Here is a 21,995-nt window from a genome sequence, read left to right as displayed (position 1 = left end):
TTTCAGTACATAACTTTCTGATGAATACAACTTCGTTACAAAAATGTAACTTTCATGCATAAGTACTTATGACTACAAGATGTGAGAACAGATTAAAAAGACAGGCAATGGTTTTTATAAATAAAAAAAAAAAAAAAAACTTTCTTAAAATAGATCCCGCTTGGGGTGCCTTGCGACGGACTGGCGTCCCGTCCTGGATGTGTCCCCTCCCCCCTGGCCTTACGCCCTGTGTTGCCGGGTAGGCTCCGGTTCCCCGCGACCCCGTATGGGACAAGCGGTTCTGAAAATGTGTGTGTGAGAGAGAGAGTGATTACTACAAGACCATCCTACCACTTTCTTAAAATAGGTACACCACCCTGTAAAATAACTTAAAGGTATGAACCCTTACAGCCAAATGCAAAATTATCAAAAGTTAGGGATAAATGATTCATTGTCACCATGCAAGACATCATAAGCAAGTCGTCCTGTCTGTGCATTTGCATGGCAGCAGTTCACCGAAGTAACAGTTGCGCTCAGGTTTCAATGCATCACTTGACAAAGGGGTTGCAAATCATAACGGATAAAGATATATCCCAGTGGCAACCAAAACTCGGTTTTCAACAAAAAGCTTTCAAAGCAAAACAGGCTATACATAATTTAGTAGTGTTAACCCTTTGAAAAATTTTTCTATTTTGAAGTGCAAAAGTAAATGCCCAGCTGTATAAATGGGCAGAAGAGCAGAACTAAAGGTAATGTAAGCATTAGAATATAATGAAATTTTCTAAAAATAAAAGTAATCCAGTTCTAGTATAGTCCCTTTGGCACCATTTATTTGTAGTGTGGCAATATACAATACAAAGGAGGAGCATATTCAAGCATGCCTAATACCACCTAAATATGTGTACAACTCCCCCTGAGCACTACTGCTAATATTTTTAGTCCCTCCAATTCCTGACAGGTTGTCACATCCAAAGTATCGGAAATTACATGTTAAAACTGTATGTAATGTAATGACATGACACCTGCAACATGAGGGGGGTGGACTGCGGTAAGATTCAAAGGCACTGCTTAACACCCTCACAGATCACCATCTGAAACCACAAGTTACAGACAAACTGATGTGTCCACACTGTCCAACTGCCATGTACTACCATTAAGATAATCACAAGAAAGTGCATACAACTAGAATTCAAATCTATAGGCTTTACCAATTGGCTACAAAATAAACCTACACTTATACTGGGTAACAGCATAGCAGTTAAAGACCAAAGGTACAAATCCCAGGAAGGACACTACTGTTGTGCTTTTCAGACAGCCATTTCCAGAGTAGTTTAGGAGGTATACATGACACTTTGAAAGCCAGGAGACATAAGCAAACATTTAATAAAAATAAAAAAAAAAAGGGGGGGGGGGGGAGAGAATCTTACGTTCCAGCAACATACGTCTGAACATGTTCCGTGTACCAACATGTAAATCTGGTTTCCGAAGTTATTCAGCCACATTCATGGTGAAGAAGAGGGCTGGATGTTTCATTTTTCCTGTTACATGAAAGCACAACTCAAGGTCCCCTAAATACTACAGTGTAGAATCTCCCTTCAACCCCCAGCCCGATCTGCCTCTCCATTTCTTAGGCAGCCTGCCAACTTACCGACAAAACATAGGCCTTCTTCACGCAAAACCAGATCCTATGCACTACAGTAAACTCTTGACAGTGGCCAACATCTGCTTCTAATTACAAGAGTGGGGGAGGAAAGACCACAGCAACAATCAGATGCAGACAGTTTCCTATAAACAAAGTAGAAAAAGCTGAATCCAGCTAATGAAGTCACTAACAGAATGGAAGATTGCACACTTTGACCTGTGAGACATTTTAATTTTAAAGCTGCATGATCCAAAACAGAAACACTACAACTATAATCTGTCAATTCACAGTGCTGAACTGCAGAGTTTAACATTCATCCAACACCAGCTGGGGTTTAAGAGACAGACATGCACAATTTTATTATCTTGGCTTTAGGAGACTATGAGAGACATGCAATTTCCACAAGCTGCTAAATTATCTGTCATCTCTTATGATTTAGTGTAATTAAGTAGCCTTTATGTGTCACAGAGAGGTCTAGTGGCTCAGTGGATTATTTCAACCTGGCCCTGGGTCTGTATGCAATGTCCTCTTTACTCCCTGGGTTTGACTGTTTCCCCACAGGTTCCCTTTTTGTCCTTCTTTTCAAAGACATGCTTTTCAGGTGAACTCTCTCACACACACACACACACACACTTTCTGAACCGCTTGTCCCATACGGGGTCGCGGGGAACCGGAGCCTAACCTGGCAACACAGGGAGTAAGGTTGGAGGGGGAGGGGACACACCCAGGACAGGACGCCAGTCCGTCGCAAGGCACCCCAGGTGGGATTCGAACCTCAGACCCACCAGAGAGCAGGACCTGGTCCAACCCACTGCGCCACCACGCCCCCTTTCAGGTGAACTCGTCACTCCAAATCAAAGACTGAATAAATGTGTCAGTATGCTTAAATAGACCAACATGCTATTGATGGTGTAATATATACTGACACCACATGCTTACTGGGATAGGATGTAGATCACAGCTAAAACTCAATACCGGAAACTAGCAGCTATTTCCACAGCTTTGCATATAACAATTTACAAGGACTGAAAGAAGCCTTAGATGTCAATAATTTGACAATATGACTGTCAAAATAAGAATTGTTAACCTATTCATTAAGAGACACAGAAAAACAATATTAAAAACAAATATTTTGTTTACAGGGCAGACATTCAATGCACATTGCCAAACAAGTACAGCAGCTTCTTCATAAGCCTACTGTTTAGAACAGGCTTCACCTAAGAACAACAGACATCGGCATGAGCCAACAGTGAGGTTGGCAAGAAGTCCTTTTACGCAGGCCTGACCCTATTAGACTCGAATGGAAAGGGGTCCCCTCCTAAGCACCAATCCAATATGGGAACAAGGCAGCATAGTGGCACAGCTCCTGTGCTAATACATACTTATTTCACTTTTAAGTCAAAAAAAATTTGTATGCATGAAATCTAGAATTTACTGCACTGACATTACTCCTGGTTTGAATATGCACAGAAACATTTTTTGTAGTGACCAAGGTTTTCTTTAATAAATCTGCAAAAAATGTTTTAGTAAATAAAATGACTTTACAATAAATTACACAAAGGATAGAGCAGTGGTGCTGCAGGTGCGTGGATGGATGGATGATAGATAGATGGATGGATGGATAGATGGATGGATCCAGTTCCAACAAGAATGGTCAGGGAAAATTGAAGCTTTCCCAGGAACAAAACTGATCCAGGAATTGTCAGCTAAACAAGTAGATTTATAAATGGCTCCTATTTTGGTGTACCCAAAAAAAAAAAAAAAACCACCACATCAGAAAACAACAATAGTGTTCGTTCAACTTCAAAGCTATGCTGTTCTGCAGAAACAGAAGTGAGCTCAGTAAAACAATGCTAGTTGTTCCTTTAGCTGAAACAGAAGAACAAAAAGCTGGCAATCTTTTCACTGAAAGCAACCACTGATAAACCAGTGCTATGACTTGTGGTTCTGACTCCTTAAGAATCAGAGTTCTCATTTCATCATCTCTGTGGGAAATTAGAATGCCAAAAAAGGGTTAAGTGCTAGTGCCTTTCACAGATTGAGCAAAGTGAATCATTATTCTGCACTTATGACTCCTAAGTCCAAGATGACAATGTTATATAAATTCAAATGTCCATTATAGGCCCATTTATACAACAGGACATTCTTATTGTAGGAATACAGAGCAAGTGCCTTGGTCACTAGAGCACAAAGAGGAATTCCAACCCAAGGGCTTCCAACTACGAGACAACGGTTTTAAGTGACCATGACACCTATCACCCCAAAACACAATGCAACTATCTGAATGCAGCTATTCAACATCAGAAGCTGCATGAGGAAGCCCCAGTGGAGCGAGCCCAATGACTTACGACATTTCAGATGCAAATCCTACATGTTCAAACTACTACTAAAGCAAATATTTAATAATGTAGAAAAGGATAAATACTCTGGATAAACCCAAAAACAGAATATTGACCATTTTTAAGTAACTGTACCATTATCCACTTCTCCCATGATCATTCAACTCCCCAAAAAAAAGTAGGGTAATATACTACACATATGCAAAAAAACAATATTTCAGACTGACCATAAAACAGCTGAAGTGATTATACTAAAGGAATACAAGCATATAAAAGAAATTATGGTAGCTGCCCATCTATCATGTTTCCCCTATAGAGATTAAAAGGAACAGCCTGCAGCTCTGAATAAATAAATAAAAAGATCACAACTAATTCTGGCCATCATTAAAAGTGTATCATTAGCCAAAGATTGCCAAATAGAGTATTTCATACAGCTGTGGATGAACAGTTATCAGTAGTTCCCATTACTCCTCACCCTCATTAACAGGTAGAAGATACTCCCTCCCACTGTTCTATAGAAGTCTATACATGGAACACATTAAAACATATGCCACACACTCAACATGGTTCCATTAATACTACCAGTGGTTAGCAGCACTGCAGCACTATGAAACCGAAAGGCAGCATTGTACAATGCCAGCAAGTGAGTGATGCAGTAAAGAATTTTTTTTTTTTAAAAAAAAAAAAAAAAAAGCATTGGGAAGCTGACTATTGACTTCCTCAAAGCACTTTTAGTTATTACAATACATCCACCAGTAATTATAAACTCCTAATAACACAAAAGATGGGGGGACAGCATTAATATGGAAACAAGGATAAAAATCTATAAATTGGTAATTCTCTTCAGAATACATGAATTTACAGCATTCAGATTTTTAAAAGGCTTTCTCAGCTGTTCTCTATTGTACCTTATCTGTTATCTGCCTCTATTTTTAGCAGCAAGGCCAGGGGTAAAGACAAGGTAAGAGCAGCATTAAGACATGCAGGTGTATTATCTCCAGGATTTCGGATTAGGTATTACAACATGCTGTAGGGCAATTTATAATTCATAAGTACATCTTCATTCAACTAAGGAACATGTTTTCTACCTGATGTCAACTTAATGGATTTAAACACATTCTTGCATATTTGCAATTATTTGTAAAGACAGCAAATAAAGATGGTTTATTATTTAAAAAAAAAAAAAAAAAACTAAAGCCTGACTTAGAGGTGGCAGGGGCCATCTCTATGCCCGTTTAAAAGCAAAACCTAAAAAGGGATCCTTCAGAATTAAATGGTTATCTATGTTTTAAAAAGCTGCAGACATTAATTCAAAGCCTTCTGGAAATGCTGACAAGAAGTGGTGCAGAAAACCCACGGAGGCATCTGATAAAGCTGCTTTGCCGAGTTCTAACCATGAGTCGTCCTTTAAAGAAACTGCCAATCTAACCTAAGAAATGAGCTCTCACCCCCCAGATCCCTTCCTGTTTTGTGTGTAACGAGCAGTGGCTTCCTTTGAGCAGCCCGAGGCTGTATTGAGCAGATTAGACAATTGCAGGAACCCAGTGGCCTGCTCACAGCACCCTGTGCCTGTGCCTCAACCCCACCCATCCAAAACCAAGTTTTACACAGATGCATATCTGCTTTACATGTCGTTAACTGCGTTCAGGAAATGGACTATGTCCCACAAGTACAGTCAAGTACAGAAGGTTCTCAAACAGGTTACAAAATGCACATAACCAGACAGCTATTAATGATACCTTCCCCCTATTTGTGATACATGTTCACACTGAGTACCAAAAAAAGTAAATATTTTTAATTCTTTTTTGCACTGAACCTCCATAAGTAGTGGGGGAGGAGGAGAAAAAAAAAAATAGAATTCTAGTTTCATTTCCCTGTAGAGCCATGAAGCTAGACAAAATGCAAAAGTTCCTCTTTCATTAATGGTGGGGCAGGAGAAAAAAAAGACAACTAAAAGTCTACATGTACATTCTAAATATAACACTGCCTTTAAAGAGGGGAAGCATACTTAAACTCAGGAGACTGATTTCCCAATACATAAAAACTAGATATATCTGCAATGGGGGCATGGTGGCACAGCGGGTATGGGGTTCGAGTCCTGCTTGAGGTGGCAGCCCATCCTGGGTATATCCTCTCCTCCTCCAGCCTTGCACCCTGTGTTGCTAGGTTAGGCTCTGGCTCGCCGCGAGACCGCTTGGGACAACCGGTTTCGGAAAGTCTGTGTGTTTATATCTGCGATATCATAATTTGTATGCCCTGAAACTATCATTTGTATATACAAACTCACAGACTTGTATGTAAGGGGGGGGATTAACTGCAAACCAGACTAGAAGAGAAATTGATAAGTCACTGTCTCACCAAGTTCATTGTTCTAGTTGCCCATAAATCTCAAAAGTATGATTTCTGTCTCAAAAATCAAATCTGGTACATTTTGATATGACATCACTCAACTATACAACACAAATGTAGCTGCAGTCTCACATCTGCATTTAATATCACACTTTGCTGCTCACTAAATATTTCAAAGGAGAGGCAGACAACAGGATCTCAACAACCATCATGACAATACTGCACAATAAAGGAATGCAATCACTAATGTAGTTATTGTAGAATAAAGGCTGATAAAACATATTGCTACACGGATCAAATACTCATTGGAAAACAAAACGTGAATTAACATTTTATGCATTGTGCTGCTATGGTAACAATGTACTACACTCCTCCAACACTGCTGTATGTTACTTCTTATACCCCCACTGTACCCGTTAAGCCAGCCTCTGAAGAGCTCTCAGACACATTGAGAAGGGTGCTATACACATAGGGAAGTGACAGTTTTTCCATCTAACTTAAACAGTAGAAGCAGACTAAAAATTATACATGTAAAAAGTGTATACCAAATGGAAGTTAAATGGACAATTTCTAACTGTTCCCCATTTTAAGATGGTCAATGACACTTCAATACCTACAAGAGGAACAACATCTGGGTAATCGTGGCCTGAGAAGGTAGTTTTAAGTACAGTGTTGCTTTCATTCTTGATCATCTATAATCACTTCATTGAGGGTGCTGGCAGTCTGGAACCTACCACAAAAGTCATACACCATGTGGCAGGGTACACCCTGGACAGGACACCAGTCTAAATGGCAGTATTGCCAATTCCATCAGGAAAGTCTGAATACATAAGTGAAGAACACACATGCATTAATGGCATACATGCTTGTAACTAATTTTCTGTTTAATGCTATTATATATTGTGAGAAAGGACTTGGCTACCACCTCTGTTCCTCCTTTGAGCTGCCTTGAGAACCATGCAAGCGGTCACTATGGATCAGGTTTGACTCAGCATCTTGCATGCATGCATTATATTTTTGCAGTCTGCAATTAATTCATTACATATTTATAAAATTGCTATATCTCAACATGTTACCCTTTGAATTTGATCAGTTTTAACTAAGCAGATGCCTCCATTAATTTGCAGTCTGATACAAAACTATCTGAATATTCAACATGGTCATGTTACATAGCTGGACTCGTGTTGAGGACATTTCATATGTAATTGCAAATATGAGATGTTAATACCTGTGGCATTCTTAGATTTTTTTTCCTAGCATATTTTTAAGATTCTGTTGCATTAGGAACATGTTTAAAGCCTGAGCGAATTTGACTAACCAGTCACACTTGATGTTCCAGTTGAACAGCAAGTAGGAAATATTTGCAGAATTTAGATCCTAAACTCAATATATTGAATATAATCAAAAACTCTGCATTAAAAATAAGCATTCAATAAAACACAAGAAATCCCAGTGCATCAAGAAGCAAAAACCAAATGCAATGTTACACACAAACTTTACAAACACTAGGTCTTCTGCAGTCTCAACATAGGAGTACCAAACTAATGTATTATTTAGCATTCCAAGACCTAGTATATTCCATTTAAAAAAAAAAAAAAAAAAAAAAAAAAAAAAAAAAAAGAGAGACTTCAGTTTTAAACAGGACAATTATCTGAATTCAGTAACAACATCTTCACATCTTCCCTCATACAGAGGCAGGATCATGATGCCACAATCAGTATGAAGCCTGGAGTCACAAAGTGATTTGAAAAGCAAATAGACAACTGTGACACCATCCACCTCCCAGGGACTTGCTCCCATACAAAGGTGACAATTACAGTAATCTGTCTCTTCATCAAAAAGGCCTGAGAGAACCTTACAACCTCCTTCCCTCCCAATGAACATGGTTATCAGAAACGAACAAGTACTACAAATAAAAGTGTGAACAGCCTAAAGGTCATCATTCTCCAGAATTGTACTAAACATTTAGTTAACATTCTCATTAGCACCCCAATGACATCCAAGCAGCTGTGCTATTGGACAACTGAAAAGCTCTTTATAATGCATCTTCATAAAGTGAGTTGTATTATCAGGTAAACCATTTACTTCATTTCTACACATAAATGGCACTCATTCCTTCACTGTGTAATTTTGTGGACAAATTAATTTTAATCCCCGCTGTCAGAGGTGCGGGGGTTGAAAGTACAACTTAAAATTTCAGCCCGTTTAAAATCACAACTATAAATATACTTTACAGACTCAAGAAACAACATTAATAACAGATTCAGAAGCATAATGGAATCAGTACAGCTGCTATGCAGTCCATGGGGGGGGATGGGGGGGTGACTTGGGATTTCTCCCTAAGTTTCCACTCTCATTACACAGTGATGAATGAGGTGCTCCTACACAGCATGTACCATCCAGTACTAGGCCTTGAGATCCCCGCCTCCCAGCTCTGGACTATCCCAGCCAATCAACAGCAATGGTGTGAACACTTCCACCCTGTTCTCTTTTTCAGTTCAGCCTTAAGACTTTTGTCAGATTAACATCACAAGCCCAACACTGTTTCTGTAAGGATCTGAAACGTCACTCAACTCAATTTTAAGTCTTGAGAAAAATACAAAAATTGGGCATCTCGGGGGAGGAACTGTCCATTTATTCATTTGGCAGACGCTTTTCTCCAAAGCAACGTACATCTCATAGAAAATACAATATGTGCATTACATTAGAAGACAGTTGCACATGTGATTCTTATCTTGCATTTCCTTGTTATAGTGAAATGCAGGTGGCACTCTTTTTGCTGCATCTGACCATTTTAATGTACATAACTTGCTCCCTTAACACCAAGGTGTTATGTATTCTGTACTTTTAAGAGTATCTTCCATTTATTATACATGTCAACATGCCCTTCACCACAAAAATTACACCTAAGAACTGGACTTTCCCAGACCACATAGAACAAAGAAAAGCAACAGGAAAGTAAAACTGAAACGAGCAGTCTAATAACTCCCACATTTCTTTATTACAAAGCAGCATGTTACACTGATTTAATTACACAAGTATCAATTTAATTTCAAATCCAAAGTATAAATACCATTTCCATGATACAGCCAACTACAAATTAGTTTCCACCATACCATAGTTGAAATTATCTGCAGAAAGAAAATACAAATACCCCCCCCCAAAACCAAAACTCTTCAGACAAAAGCAGCTTTGGACTTCACACACAAATCTCATCTTTCTGTCAAGAAAAGAGAAGCACACAGACAATCAGGAGTGCACTTTTTACCCAGAGGACCCTGTGTAAACCCATTCTTCATGTTAATACACGAGTGACATTATTAATCTTTTTCATTTACACTGCTACAGAGAAGTTTGTATTTTAAATAGAATCAACACATACCAAAGTATGAAGGGGGGGGGGGGGGGGGGGGGGGAATGTGATGCCTCCCCCCCCCCCCGAACAGTTTGTACAACTTAGCAGGAAGCAGGGCAGCATGTCAAATGGCACTTATTGGCATTTTTGATGACTTGTCAGTGTGACACTGATGCTATAAGCAATACAATGAGTAATATTAAGTGTACAAAGCCCTGCCAGGTCCATGGAGACCAGACTAGTCCCACAACAACATTGCTCTAGAAGGCAGCTTAGGTTAAGGTCACACAGCAAGACTGTAGTGCTCCTGCCAGAACAATTTTGAATTCCTTCCACTGCTGAAATATGAACAGCTAACTAACTAGTCTCATGATATGATATAAATGGAACTTGTTACCCTAACAGAAAGAGAGCAGGAGACAATAGGTACTTCGGGGCCGAATGAAGTCCCGTAATTATAAACATTCATTGAGAAGTGAGAGAAGCACCAAACGATTCCTAGTAACGTGGCGTTTCCTTCCTTGCATCAGATCAGCACTTCTTGAAAGATACAAAAACCAACTAAATCCACAGTGCTATCATGCTGTCGAAGCTGATCGACATGGTGGGGAGCCGATTGTAATTGTTTGTCAATAAGCTCAGTCAGTGTGGCTCCTTTCCCGGACAGACCGGCTGCACAAAAATAAAGACTAAATCTAGACGCGTCAGCGAGCGCAAGTTCAACTTCGTGGAAAAAAAAAAGTCACTTTCAAGCCCAATCTCGTCTTGTTTTTTCCTCACGATAACAGTATTTCCAATCAACTGTTGCTGCACCCACTCGCGCAGAGAGCCGACGCACTACGACTACTTTAACTTTGTTACTACTTGCCTGCCAACGGTCTGGTTGGCGAGCTGTTTCATGCGGTTGAACTGCTTCTTCATGGTGCTCCGTCCGTCCCCGGGTCCTCTCTTCACTTCTCAAACGACGGAGCGCTGACTGCCTCGTGGGCGGCACAGAGTGCTCATCACCGCCGCGAAATCCGTCCCGGCGGCGTCCGTGCGCACTCAGGTGAGCTACGGCTAGTAGCTAACCACCCCACCCGCCACCACCAGCACCTCGGCCAACTAAGTTCAAGAAAACGCACCCTCGTCGTTTATACTAGCGACGATAAACAGCGTACACAAGCCACAAGGCGTTCGCTGCTGGCTCCTGATATTGCTGTTTTGTGAGCGTTTTGTTTCGCCGGCCGACTAGCGTGCGAGCACCGTGGCGGGCGCTACAGATGTTCTCCAGTCAACATAGCGCTCAGGGCAGCAGCAGTAGCGGCGGTTAAATAGCAGGAAGTCGCGCGCTCTGCACTTCCCTCCCGCGAGGCGAGTTCTCCGCGCCACTGCGCTCCGACCTCTAGCATGGATATGGACTAAGCAACTCATCCACACTTACGCCACATTTATATAATAACCATCATAATTCTCACTATCACAAAGAGGCGTTCGAATTTCGTGAACGCAAAGTGGCCAAGTGTTTGTAACCGGTTACCCAAAAAAACCAGAACGTACGTCCAACACGGGTTTTAAAAATATGCTGTAGCTGTGTCGAAGTGGGACATCTCTCCTTTTAGATCTGTAGAAATCGAATAAACTGTTTGTTCTATCTATCTATCTATCTATATTTTTTCTGTCTTTGTTTGTTTAAACTATGGCAGTGAATGAATATGACTATTATTTTAAAAAGCTACAGTGCAAACTATACAAGTATATTGTGGGTCTTTGAATGTCACCTTATTACTCAAAACTTAATACCAGTTTTCTGAAAGGAACGGTTTATAGCTACAACCTCAGAGTTGTTTAGAAGACGTGTTGCAGTATGACAAAAATAGGTAAATAACAATTAACATATATATGCAAAAGTAAAGAAACCCCTGAGGTACATTAAGTTGGTCAGCAGGATAATTTCAGTCAGGTGAGGTGGAAAAACTGCCTACTAAGTGACCTGAATATCAAATTTGTACAACAGTCTGGGAAGTCCTCTCATCTATAAAGGTAAAGCACTTGCTCAGTTGATTTTTCTCCATGAAGGCTTGTGTAAAACACCATACTGTTATTTGAGAGCCTTCAGGGGCCCTTGTTACATGGAGCTCTAATTGCTTATCTGTCATTATAAAGTCATACCTAAAAATAGTGTATTAATCAAGATAATTAAAAAACCATAGTTAGTACCAGAATAAGGATAGCCTGAAATACTCCTAATATATAAGCAACAAAAAAAAATTATACATAAATAAAACTGCACTGCAAGTTCATAGTTTCATGCAACACTATATAATGTTATTACAGTATACATTGTAAGACAAGACTGTCAAAACACTCAGGTATGGATGCTTTCCAGATAGTTTATAACTTATCTAATAATTTTTTTTCCTTGATGAAATATAACATACAACTGCAGGAATAACTATAGATATATACAAATTAACTCATGTTCATTCTTTCCATGTGGGACTGCAAATATTATGTGGTTTCTAACTACACACTATTTTAAACATAAGATGGACAGAAACTATTACTTGTTTCCCTGCAAAAGATAATTTAGCTTACATGACACACCTTTTAAAGATAATACAGTAAACTGCAGGCTATATAGGAGTTATGTAGATTACATAGGTTTTTTGAGAACAGAAGCGGTTCAGCAGCTCACCACTGCTGCGGTCAGAAGCAGTGATACATATGGGTCAAAAAAAAAAATCACCTGAATCAATCAAAGAACTTACAGGAGGATAGCTGGTAGCATAGTGGTTAGAGCTGTTGAATCCACAGATTTGAATCTACTTACCCTGCTTGCTTAGTAGTAGGGTAGTTAGTTGTAGGGTTAGTAAGTACGTTGGTTAGTTAGTAGTAGGGTTAGTATGTACCTTACTTAGGGTAAGATACTTACCCTAATTGTTCTAGTAAAATTACATATCTGTACACCTGGGTAAGTAATTGCAAAATACCTTAACATAAGTTGCTTTGGAGAAAAGTGTCAGCTAAATGAATAAATGTACACTGTGTGCCCATGAGCTGTGAAGCTGTAGACAGATGCAGATATAATAAAGGTACAACCATAGGCTGTAAATTAATTACACATAGAGAGAAGTACATTGAGTGAGTCTATCACATTTCAAATTTGCCAGCTGCAAACATAACAGTTCCGTCAGGTAACGTGACCTGTCAGTGTGTGTGGCTTGGCACTGACGAAAGCACTTGAACTTTCATTGTCATTTTCATGTTTACATAATATTTTTTCTGTCAAATCAGCACATCATTGCTTGCTTTTTCAGTGAAGCGAAACACAAAGCACTGCTCTTCTCCTCTCCCTCCAGTGTTGGAAAGGTGGACAGTGTGTGGACACTGGCCTGCTGGCTGGACTCCCACCTCACTAAGCTGAGTCACGGACATCCGCTTAACCAACCAGGAGTGGAAATACTGCCGTGCTGATAGCCTATTGTTTCTCAAAAATTTTGAGACAATAGACTAGTAAATCTTTTCACTAATTTAAATTATACTATACTACATCATCATACTACTATTTTTATATTATGTATACTTATTCTATTTAATGACGTACTTTTCGGTTAGTTCTATCAAGTTTTGCTTAATTAAAAAAAAAAAATCATTTAACTAGTAGTTAACATCGCCTGTGTCAGTCATCGTAGACGTACTAGTAGTAGACAAAACCAGCGCGCTCAGAATCAGCGATTAATAATATAATTCACTCAACGGGTAAAACAAACCAGTTCGTATACATGGTAGCTCACCAGGACTGCAAAATACTGACTTAAGAATTTGTACCACACAACAGTCCATTAACACATATTCTTATTTGGCTGATTTTATCAAATACTCGCGCAAACAAACTTCCTTTCAACCACTATCCAGTCCTGTGAACTCAAGTTCCAAAAAGAACGACAACTCAAACAAGCGTATTTGTGATTGGCTCAGACGGACTCGCGGTGATTTCGATTGGTAAACCTGCCGGTCCTGTTCTAAAAAAAAGGCCAATGCACCAGATGCGCATGCGCACTACGCATTGCGAAAAACGTAATGAATGTAACACCGTGGAAAGCCAATGGGGTATTTCGTTTGTAAAACACACCGGAAGTAGATATAAGAAGGTGGAGCTTGCCCTCATATCTGTTGCAAGCGTGAATTTTGCATTATTCGGAGAACCTAAAGAACAAGAAATTATTGTTTGGCAATATTAGTTGACAGCACGTAGTATGTTTCGAATGAGTGTAAAAGCTTTGTTTGTCGAGTATATAGTGTCGTTTAGGAATTGCTAATTTATCTCATAGGAACCCGAGTTGCTGGCTTAGCTGTGATTCAGAACTGAGTCGTGTTTAACAACAAAAAAATCATTCATTTTATGTAAGGGACGATGGCCACTCGCCAGGCTTTTACAGACTCAGACACTGCCGACGAAGCAGTGAGGGCGACCTGCGACGATGCATCCATGTGCAAGAGGTAGCTGTGTGCTTTGTGTGCTGTTGTGACGTGTACCTGTGTCCATTCACCTGCTCCAGCCACAACAAGCAGCACTTGTACCGCTTCATGTGCGCACATCTGAACAGTCCGGCCGCTTTGTGACGTCACTGAGCAGCAGCGCACATGATGGAGTGAAAATCGCGCTTTATGACAGTGGGCAACTTGTAGGTCACGCTTGAGGACAAGTCATTTTAACATCTGTAGATCAAGATGTATTACATACCACCGTGGGACGTCATTGCAAAGATAAAACTACATTAAACTATATATAACGTACAGGCCTATTATTAAATTAAGTATATGTTATCAAGCATGCATTCATGTGTTTCACTACAGGTTTGCAACCAGTAAAGGCTACTGGAAAGACCCATATATCCAGTATTTTGTCAGGCAGGTTGGTGAAAGAAAGGCTCCGGAAATCAACAGAGGTGAGTTTCCGCTGGGTTAGCTCTCCAGAACACATTGCATATTTTATTATATATTGCAGTCTTCCATGATATGTGTGTGTGATTCCAGTTGTATTCACACTATTTGAATCTTTTAGTAGTGACATGACTGCCTCTATAAGCTTGAAAAAGAAGTTGGAACTTTGCACTTTTTAATTTGGTGTGACATTCGATATGAGATATTTTATCCTTACGCGGCTAAAATTGTGCTTATGATCATGCTTTTGGAGAAACACTTCAGTGCAATCCCAGTTGTTTGTCTTCCAGATCGAGTTTTGTTCTTGCTGTTCTGTTAGATGTATCTTATGTAGTGTAATTTTCAAACCTGCTTTGAATGCTCAACTGTGATGGAGATAAGTATCCACATAATAAACGCATTAAATTTTGTATCTTTGTACTTTTCTTTAAGAAAAGATACTAAGCTAAAATATTTTTTTAACTGGTCACTGTACAAAGTAGCCTGAAGTATATTCTGTTAAAATCATGTTGTGGTATATAGACAATTTCTGTCCTGTTTTTCTAATTTTTAATAGAAAATGTAAAATACCATTTTGCTGTATTAACTGTAGACACAATTTTTTTCAGTGTTGTAAAAATACATTATTTAGTTGTTACCATTAATCTAAAAGCTTACTTCAAATTCTTTTTAATTATTCATACACTTTAAGAGTAAAACTGCAGTTACAAATTAAATATTGGTTTGTGGCATCACACCCGTTTGTTCTGAATTAGTTGTTTAATGAAAAACAAAAGCAGTCAAAACAGTGCAATGAAATGTGGATCCATTTGATTATCTTTCACACCTCTAAGGTCAGACTAAAGGCCTGTGTTTCCACATATTACCGGAAAGGTAAATATATGGTAAACAGACAGCAGAATAATCAGCCGCCTCTCTGTTCTGTCTTCTGTTACCATTTTAACCTATTCCTTTTAGAACTCAGTTTGGTAGCGGTGGCATTTCTCTATAACAGTTCTATGATACTCATTTTTATTTGCATTTATAAATTTTCAGTAAGTTGTTTCCATTCGAGTTAATTAAGGAAAAACATTAAGTCAGAATTTGTGAAATGTCTTTTTAATGCTGAGTGTTTTGATCGCTTACAAGGTAGGTCTTTATGTATTTAATGGACTTTGTTGCCCCCTTGTGGCCATGTTGAGAAGAAGGTGATGACTCCTGAGCAAAGAGATTCTGTACAGGCGGTCCCCAGGTTACGAACGAGTTCGTGTCCTCAGTCTGTCTTTGTCGGGTTTTGACGTAAGTCGGAACAGTTAGGTATTATGGGTATTTAGCGTCAGTTTGTCAGCTGTTTGTCTTAGTATATTGTATACTGTGTACCTTTCTATGCATAAAAAACATTAGAGAAACACTTTGGGTACACTAAAATATCTTTAATGTAACAATATAGTAATAATAATAATAATAATACGCTGTAATGTTATAATATTATTAACTACGGGTGGATTGTCTGGAGTGAGATTCCGCAACTGGGAAGAAGTGTCTTCTGTAGCTGGGTAGTGCTCTCAGAGACAGAGTGCGTGTGTGTGTGCACGCGTGCAAAACGTTGAAGAAATATAATGTTTGCTTTCCACTGTTTGCTGGCGTTTCACCTTTCGCTTTATTATTTTCACTTTAGTTTCAGTTGTGATAGTTTCCCTTTTTTGGATGCATCTCTTGCATCATATGTACGCTTTGGTGCCATGGTTAGGAGGATAAAAACAAGAAAAATGAAAGCCAAGTACAGTAACATGAGACATTGTTAATGGGAAAAGAAGGAAGTCTGTCCTACCTCAGGCTCACGCGCCCCACTCGTGAGCCGACAAACCACTGTGGACTCGCAATGTTTTCATGCGTTTTGCAAAGTAGCACCCGTTTATTATCATGAACAACTGTATATACAGTAACGAACTTTTATATAATAGGCTTAACTATGAAGCTTTCATTTGATTGTTACACAAGGATGACCAGTCGTCTTCCGGTCACTGAGGGGGTGGTTCGTAAATACGGGTTTTATGCAAGTTGGATGTTCGTAACTCGGGGACTGCCTGTACTTTTTTTTTTTTTTCCTTTTTTTTTTCTCAAAACACATACTTATAACTTGTAACACCAAGGATTGGAGGTCTGTTTATGACTCATTTTGTTTCTAAGTCGAATGCTACTTATATCACAATCACTATAAGCTGTTACAATAGACAATATACAGACAAGTCACATTACAGCTTTATTTGCATCTTGATTTATATTTATTTAGCAAATGCTCTTCTCCAAAGTGACTTCCAATGAGCTCTATGTAGTGTTATGAGCCCACACTCCTTATTCACCAAGGTAACCTACACTGCTAGATACACTACTTATAATGGGTCACTCATCCATATGTTGTTTATTTAAAACAAAATCTTAAATAACAGTCCTCCAGAGATTTGTTTTAATTCAGTTTTCATCAACCTCTTGTCCAGTGCAGTGTTGTGGTGGTCCAGAACTTATTAGGGTACACCCTGAACACCTTATTTTTTATCATCTTTAACTTTAAACGGTACTAAAATGAAGCTTTAATTTAAAATTACCGAAAACAAAAATAAACTGTCTCAATTTCCTAAATTCTGATTGCTGACCAGTTCATCGTGTAGCACGTACAGTATTTGTTGGCTTTTGGCCATCTTTAACTTTCTTTACCTACACACTCCATAACAGCTTAGTAATACAATATTATAACTGTAAAAATAGTTTGAAAGAATTTTTAATATTTGGATTTTGAAATTAAACTTTGAGCTGCATTAAAACTGAAAATAGAAATCTTCTGTCCATGCACTGCTATTTTAGTGCCGAATGTTGACTGATTCATCCTGTGCGCTTTCATTGGTCGTCTTCATGTTATTTATTACCAATACTGAGGACCACCAGTTACAGACTAAACATTATGGAAGTGAGTTGAATTAATTTGGTTTCCTACTCCTTCTGTGTTTTTTCTTTTTTACTGCATGGAAATGCTGGTCAATTTTACCCCATAATAAAAATTTTAGAAAATGGTGAAGAAAATGCTGCTTAAACGTAATGATACAAAATGTCTCTCTTAAAAAATTTGTAACTGTTGGTTTGTAATGTGGGGATTGAGTGTATGTGGAAGAAGTGTTGCTTAAATTTCACTGAAATGTCCATTGTGCGCCATCATTGACCCCTTCAGGTTACTATGCTCGTGTGCAAGGAATGAATCACCTCCTGGATGCTTTCCTCAGGAAGACTGCCTGTGACTGTCAGGTGATCAATTTTGGAGCAGGACTGGACACAACTTTCTGGAGGTTGAAGGTAAAGAAGGAGCCATTGAATGTTTTATGTTTTAGTTCAGTGTTTAGTTAATCTCTTGGTTCTCAACAAGCAATCCATAACCCTTCAAGTGAATCCATTTAATCTCAAAGTGTGGAGCATTTCAGTAAACTCAATTTAATAAAGTATGTATTGTGGATGTTTACAGTCTAATGTGTCTTAATTAATAGGATGAAAATCTGTTGCCCAAAAAGTACTTTGAAGTTGACTTTCCCATGGTCGTAGCAAGGAAGATACACAACATCAAGTAAGGCATTTATGACTAACTCTTGATAAAATACATCCTCAATTTTGAAACCAAGAGTAGTTCACATAGTTTTTTTTTGCTGGTCTGGCATAATTATGTATCATACTAATATGATGGAGGCTTAAGGTACACTTTGGAGAACACTTCTGTGCTGTGTGCTTATGTTTATTCATTTAGCTGATGTGTTTCTCCAAAGTGACTTGCAGTTTACCCACAGTTATTTACCCATGTTTACACTGGAGTGATTTTTGTAAGTACCTTGCTCAAGAGTATTACAGCTGGAGTTGAGATTCAGACCTGTGACCTTTGGGTCCAAAAGCAGCAGCTCTAACCACTACGCTACAAGCTGTCCCCATGTGTAGTGTAACAAATGCTTAAATGCAATGGAATGAACTGCTGTGCATTATTTAATTTCCTTCCTTTTATTTGACAGGACAAAACCTCCCTTGTCTAAACCCATTATTGAAACACACTCCTCAGATTCACTTTTAATTGGTAAGAAAATACCTTGATCAGTTTCACTATGTAAGTTAAACAAAGGGTATAGTTAAACTATCAATGTCTTTTATTATATTGCTGATTTCCTTGTGCATTGCTGTAATACTGAGAATTACTGTTGGGTAAGTGTGTGTGAGAGGGACTGTCTGTTTCCTCAATTGAATGTGTGTGTTTTTACAGATGGCCATAGCTTGGACTCAGACAGATACTGTATCATTGGGGCAGATCTTCGGGAACTCCCAAGCCTGGATGAGAAGCTTAAGAAGTTCCAGTTGAACCCAGAGTATAGAACTCTCTAAAATCTTTTAATCATATTCTGTGTTGTCATAATATCATTCATCCAAACATGGAAAGTCTAGTCTTTGAATATTAATAGTAAAACTTTTATTTTCTCTGTTAGAGGTTATTCATGCAAGACTGTGACTTTGTGGACTCATTGAAGCTGAAATACTGCTGAACTCCTGAAATAAATGAACATTCAATGTTTGGTTAATGGCGAAGCAGCCATAGCCAGGCTAAGATTACCTAATAAGGTGTTACATTCTGGTTTGTTGTTTTTCCTGTTTCCTAATATTGAAGCATATCATTTTAACCCCTGAAATAATCATCATAAACCAGGTTTTCAAGGTTGCTGTGAACTTTTTTGTACTTTAAACAAAACACATGTACTTATGTGCATAACAAAATACTTGTAGAATGTAAATATTTTTTTGTGTTTTCATTTTACTGGTATTTATTTTTTTGCTTGTTATATGGAAACTTTTCAATTTACTGCAAAATGATCAAATAATGTACAATCAAGTTCATGTGTAATTCGATAGCAACACTAAATATAAGGCAATAGCATTACCTTTTCCAGAAGATGCTCAGTCCATGCATGATCATGGCTTGCATACATACAATCAATGATGCAGCACTGACACTTGTCTGCAGTGCTCAGTGTGCCTAGTGTGCTGTATGTGTGGATTTACCTGTTTTCTTCTCCTCCAGGCTGCCTACGTTATTGCTGTCTGAATGTGTGCTGGTGTACATGACTCCCGAACAGTCGTCCAGACTGGTGCACTGGGCGGCGGAAACCTTTCACACGGCCATGTTCGTTAACTACGAGCAGGTAACGCATAAAAGCTGCAGGTCAAGAACACATTGCGACTTCTCATTTTGTGAGTGACATTAAATCAAGGGTCCTTAAATAAAGATGTTCTCCGCAGGCTCAGCGGTGTTTGTATGTGTGCCGTAGGTGAACATGACGGACCGGTTCGGGCAAGTAATGATCGAGAACCTGCAGAGACGCCAGTGCAACCTGGCAGGGGTTGAAGTGTGCTGCTCATTGGAATCACAGGTATATGAACCTTCACAGTGCTGGACCAGCCTCTTAAAGTTTCAGAGCATATTATTGTTATTTTCAAGAATGTCATCTTCAATAAGCATATATGATTTTATTGTTTGCCTGGGTGGCAACTGGGATTTTCAGTTTATCAATTAAATGTAAAGTGAAATGCAAAGCAGTGTTAGCATAGTGTTACCAGCTTTTTTTCATGGTTCATCTTCAGTGACACGTTGTGGCAAACTGCTGTTTGTAATCACACCGTGTATGTGTGTGCACACGTGTGTTGTAGAAAGAGCGCTTCTTGAAGACGGGCTGGGAGAGTGCTAATGCTCTGGACATGGCGGCTGTGTACAGCGTGCTTCCGCAGGACGATATGGCCAGGTACGGCACAAACGGTCATCTTTAGTCGCCAGTGCGGCACCGGTGTGCCATACAGTCTCTCGCATCAGTCAAAAAGAATATGCACCAGGGCCTATGGATATCCCAGCGAGACAATGTTTTTTTGCTGTTTTATTTGACACTTTTCAGGGGTAAAAGGTGTACAATGTTTGTCTCTCTGCCTCATCAGGATAGAGCGCCTGGAATTTCTGGATGAAAAGGAACTTCTCCAGCAGCTTCTGCAACACTACAGCATTTGCTGGGCCTTCAAAGATAAACTTAAACTGGGTAAGTCATGTAAGGAATGTGACTATGTATGACTTTAAATAATACTGTGTGGTATTATGTATTGTCATCATCATCCTGACTTACATAGGAAAATGACTAAAAGAATTAGCCAACGATTATAAAATACATTGGTTCCTCCTGTTACAGACATTTAAATTAAGAATTTTTAAAGAAATTTTTAAATTTTATGTTTTGGCACTGATCTATTTTCTAAAATGTTTCTTTGTGGAGTAAAAGCAACGTGCTTTTGTTTAAGGAAATTTATGTCTAGATATGTGTCAGTATATTATGAATTATTTTTTGAGACAGATGTCTTTAAACAAAAGACTATATGGTCTTTATGGAGATGTACGTTGAAGCAATATGAGCAGCTTTTCCATTGTCTTATTTATGACATTTAATATTGTTTAGAAATGCATTTTTCTGTTTTCCATTTTTTTTCCTCTTCTTAGGACTCTCACAGGTTGCTTTTTGAACCGGAAGAGGACTGAAAATGGTTCTTTGTGCCATAAATCCCCTAACTTTCAGAAACAGAAGAAAGCCTCTCTTACTTCAGCACTGGTGTACCTTTTAAGGGATTTTAAAAATAATTAACCTTAAGGGAACCAGAATCCACAGCTGTTTTGTTCTGACTTGATTCTTTGTTGGTTTCATTGTGGCATGGAAAATTTAAGGAAAAAATATTTACATATTAGTTTAGCTGATGTTTTTCTTGAAAGCAAGCTATAATGTTAAGGTTACAGTTATTACAAGCTTATAATTATTTACCCATAATTTACACAGCTGGGTAATTTTACTGGGGCAATTTAAAATAAATACCTTGCTCAAGGGTACTACAGCCAGAGGTTGGGATCAAGCCTGCAACCTTTGGATTCAAATGTAGTAGCTCTACCCACTATGCTACCAGCTGTCCCCCACTCTGATTTGAACATTTTTGCCAAATAAATTGTTCAGTATACAGTTGCTCTCTTGTCCATTTTTCCTGAAATATGTTTAATTCTAATTAATTGCTATTAGTTACTGCAGAACAGCTAAATATGTTTGGAATTCAGAAAATGTGAAGTTCTTTAAAAACTTTATGAAAAGCAAGAAGGATAGAAAAAGATTTCTGAAAATTTTGCAGAAAGTAATGTCATGTTAAAATTACAGTGATGTCTCAGCCAGATGTTAAATGTATGTGACATAAGATATTTCCATCTATTAATTTTAAGTAACTACTTGTACAATGCAGGTTCCCGGTGCATCAGAGAGTATAGGACACGAAGCTGGGTACTCCCTGAATGGGACGCAACTCCATCATACATCAAATGCATTAACATTTATTC

The 21,995-nt window shown here is 38.7% G+C and overlaps 2 protein-coding genes across 4 annotated transcripts in view; one reads left to right on the top strand and one right to left on the bottom strand.

Moving 5' to 3' along the window:
• arhgap17a (Rho GTPase activating protein 17a) overlaps positions 1-11,118 on the bottom strand; it is a 34,415-nt gene extending 23,297 nt beyond the window's left edge. For 2 of the 3 annotated variants that reach the window (XM_029246837.1, XM_018762124.2), the window contains exon 1: positions 10,533-11,118. In XM_029246837.1, the coding sequence (XP_029102670.1) occupies positions 10,533-10,585 (53 nt within the window). In that variant the 5' untranslated portion in view covers positions 10,586-11,118. The remainder of the gene's footprint in view (positions 1-10,532) is intronic. The other variant, XM_029246838.1, reaches the window with a different exon arrangement.
• Positions 11,119-13,797: 2,679 nt separating this feature from the next.
• On the top strand, positions 13,798-21,397 carry lcmt1 (leucine carboxyl methyltransferase 1). The gene is made up of 11 exons (XM_018761644.2): positions 13,798-14,146; positions 14,504-14,595; positions 17,793-17,914; positions 18,103-18,179; positions 18,613-18,674; positions 18,858-18,960; positions 19,668-19,788; positions 19,915-20,016; positions 20,294-20,385; positions 20,573-20,670; positions 21,123-21,397. Exons 1-11 carry the CDS (start codon positions 14,061-14,063, stop codon positions 21,143-21,145), a joined length of 978 nt encoding a protein of 325 aa, XP_018617160.1. The 5' UTR covers positions 13,798-14,060; the 3' UTR covers positions 21,146-21,397.
• Positions 21,398-21,995: the final 598 nt, after the last annotated feature.

Source organism: Scleropages formosus, chromosome 20, assembly GCF_900964775.1.
Source record: "Scleropages formosus chromosome 20, fSclFor1.1, whole genome shotgun sequence".
Taxonomy (NCBI): domain Eukaryota; kingdom Metazoa; phylum Chordata; class Actinopteri; order Osteoglossiformes; family Osteoglossidae; genus Scleropages; species Scleropages formosus.
The sequence above is the reverse complement of the archived record's forward strand: the minus strand, read 5'-3'. Positions and strand labels throughout refer to the sequence as shown.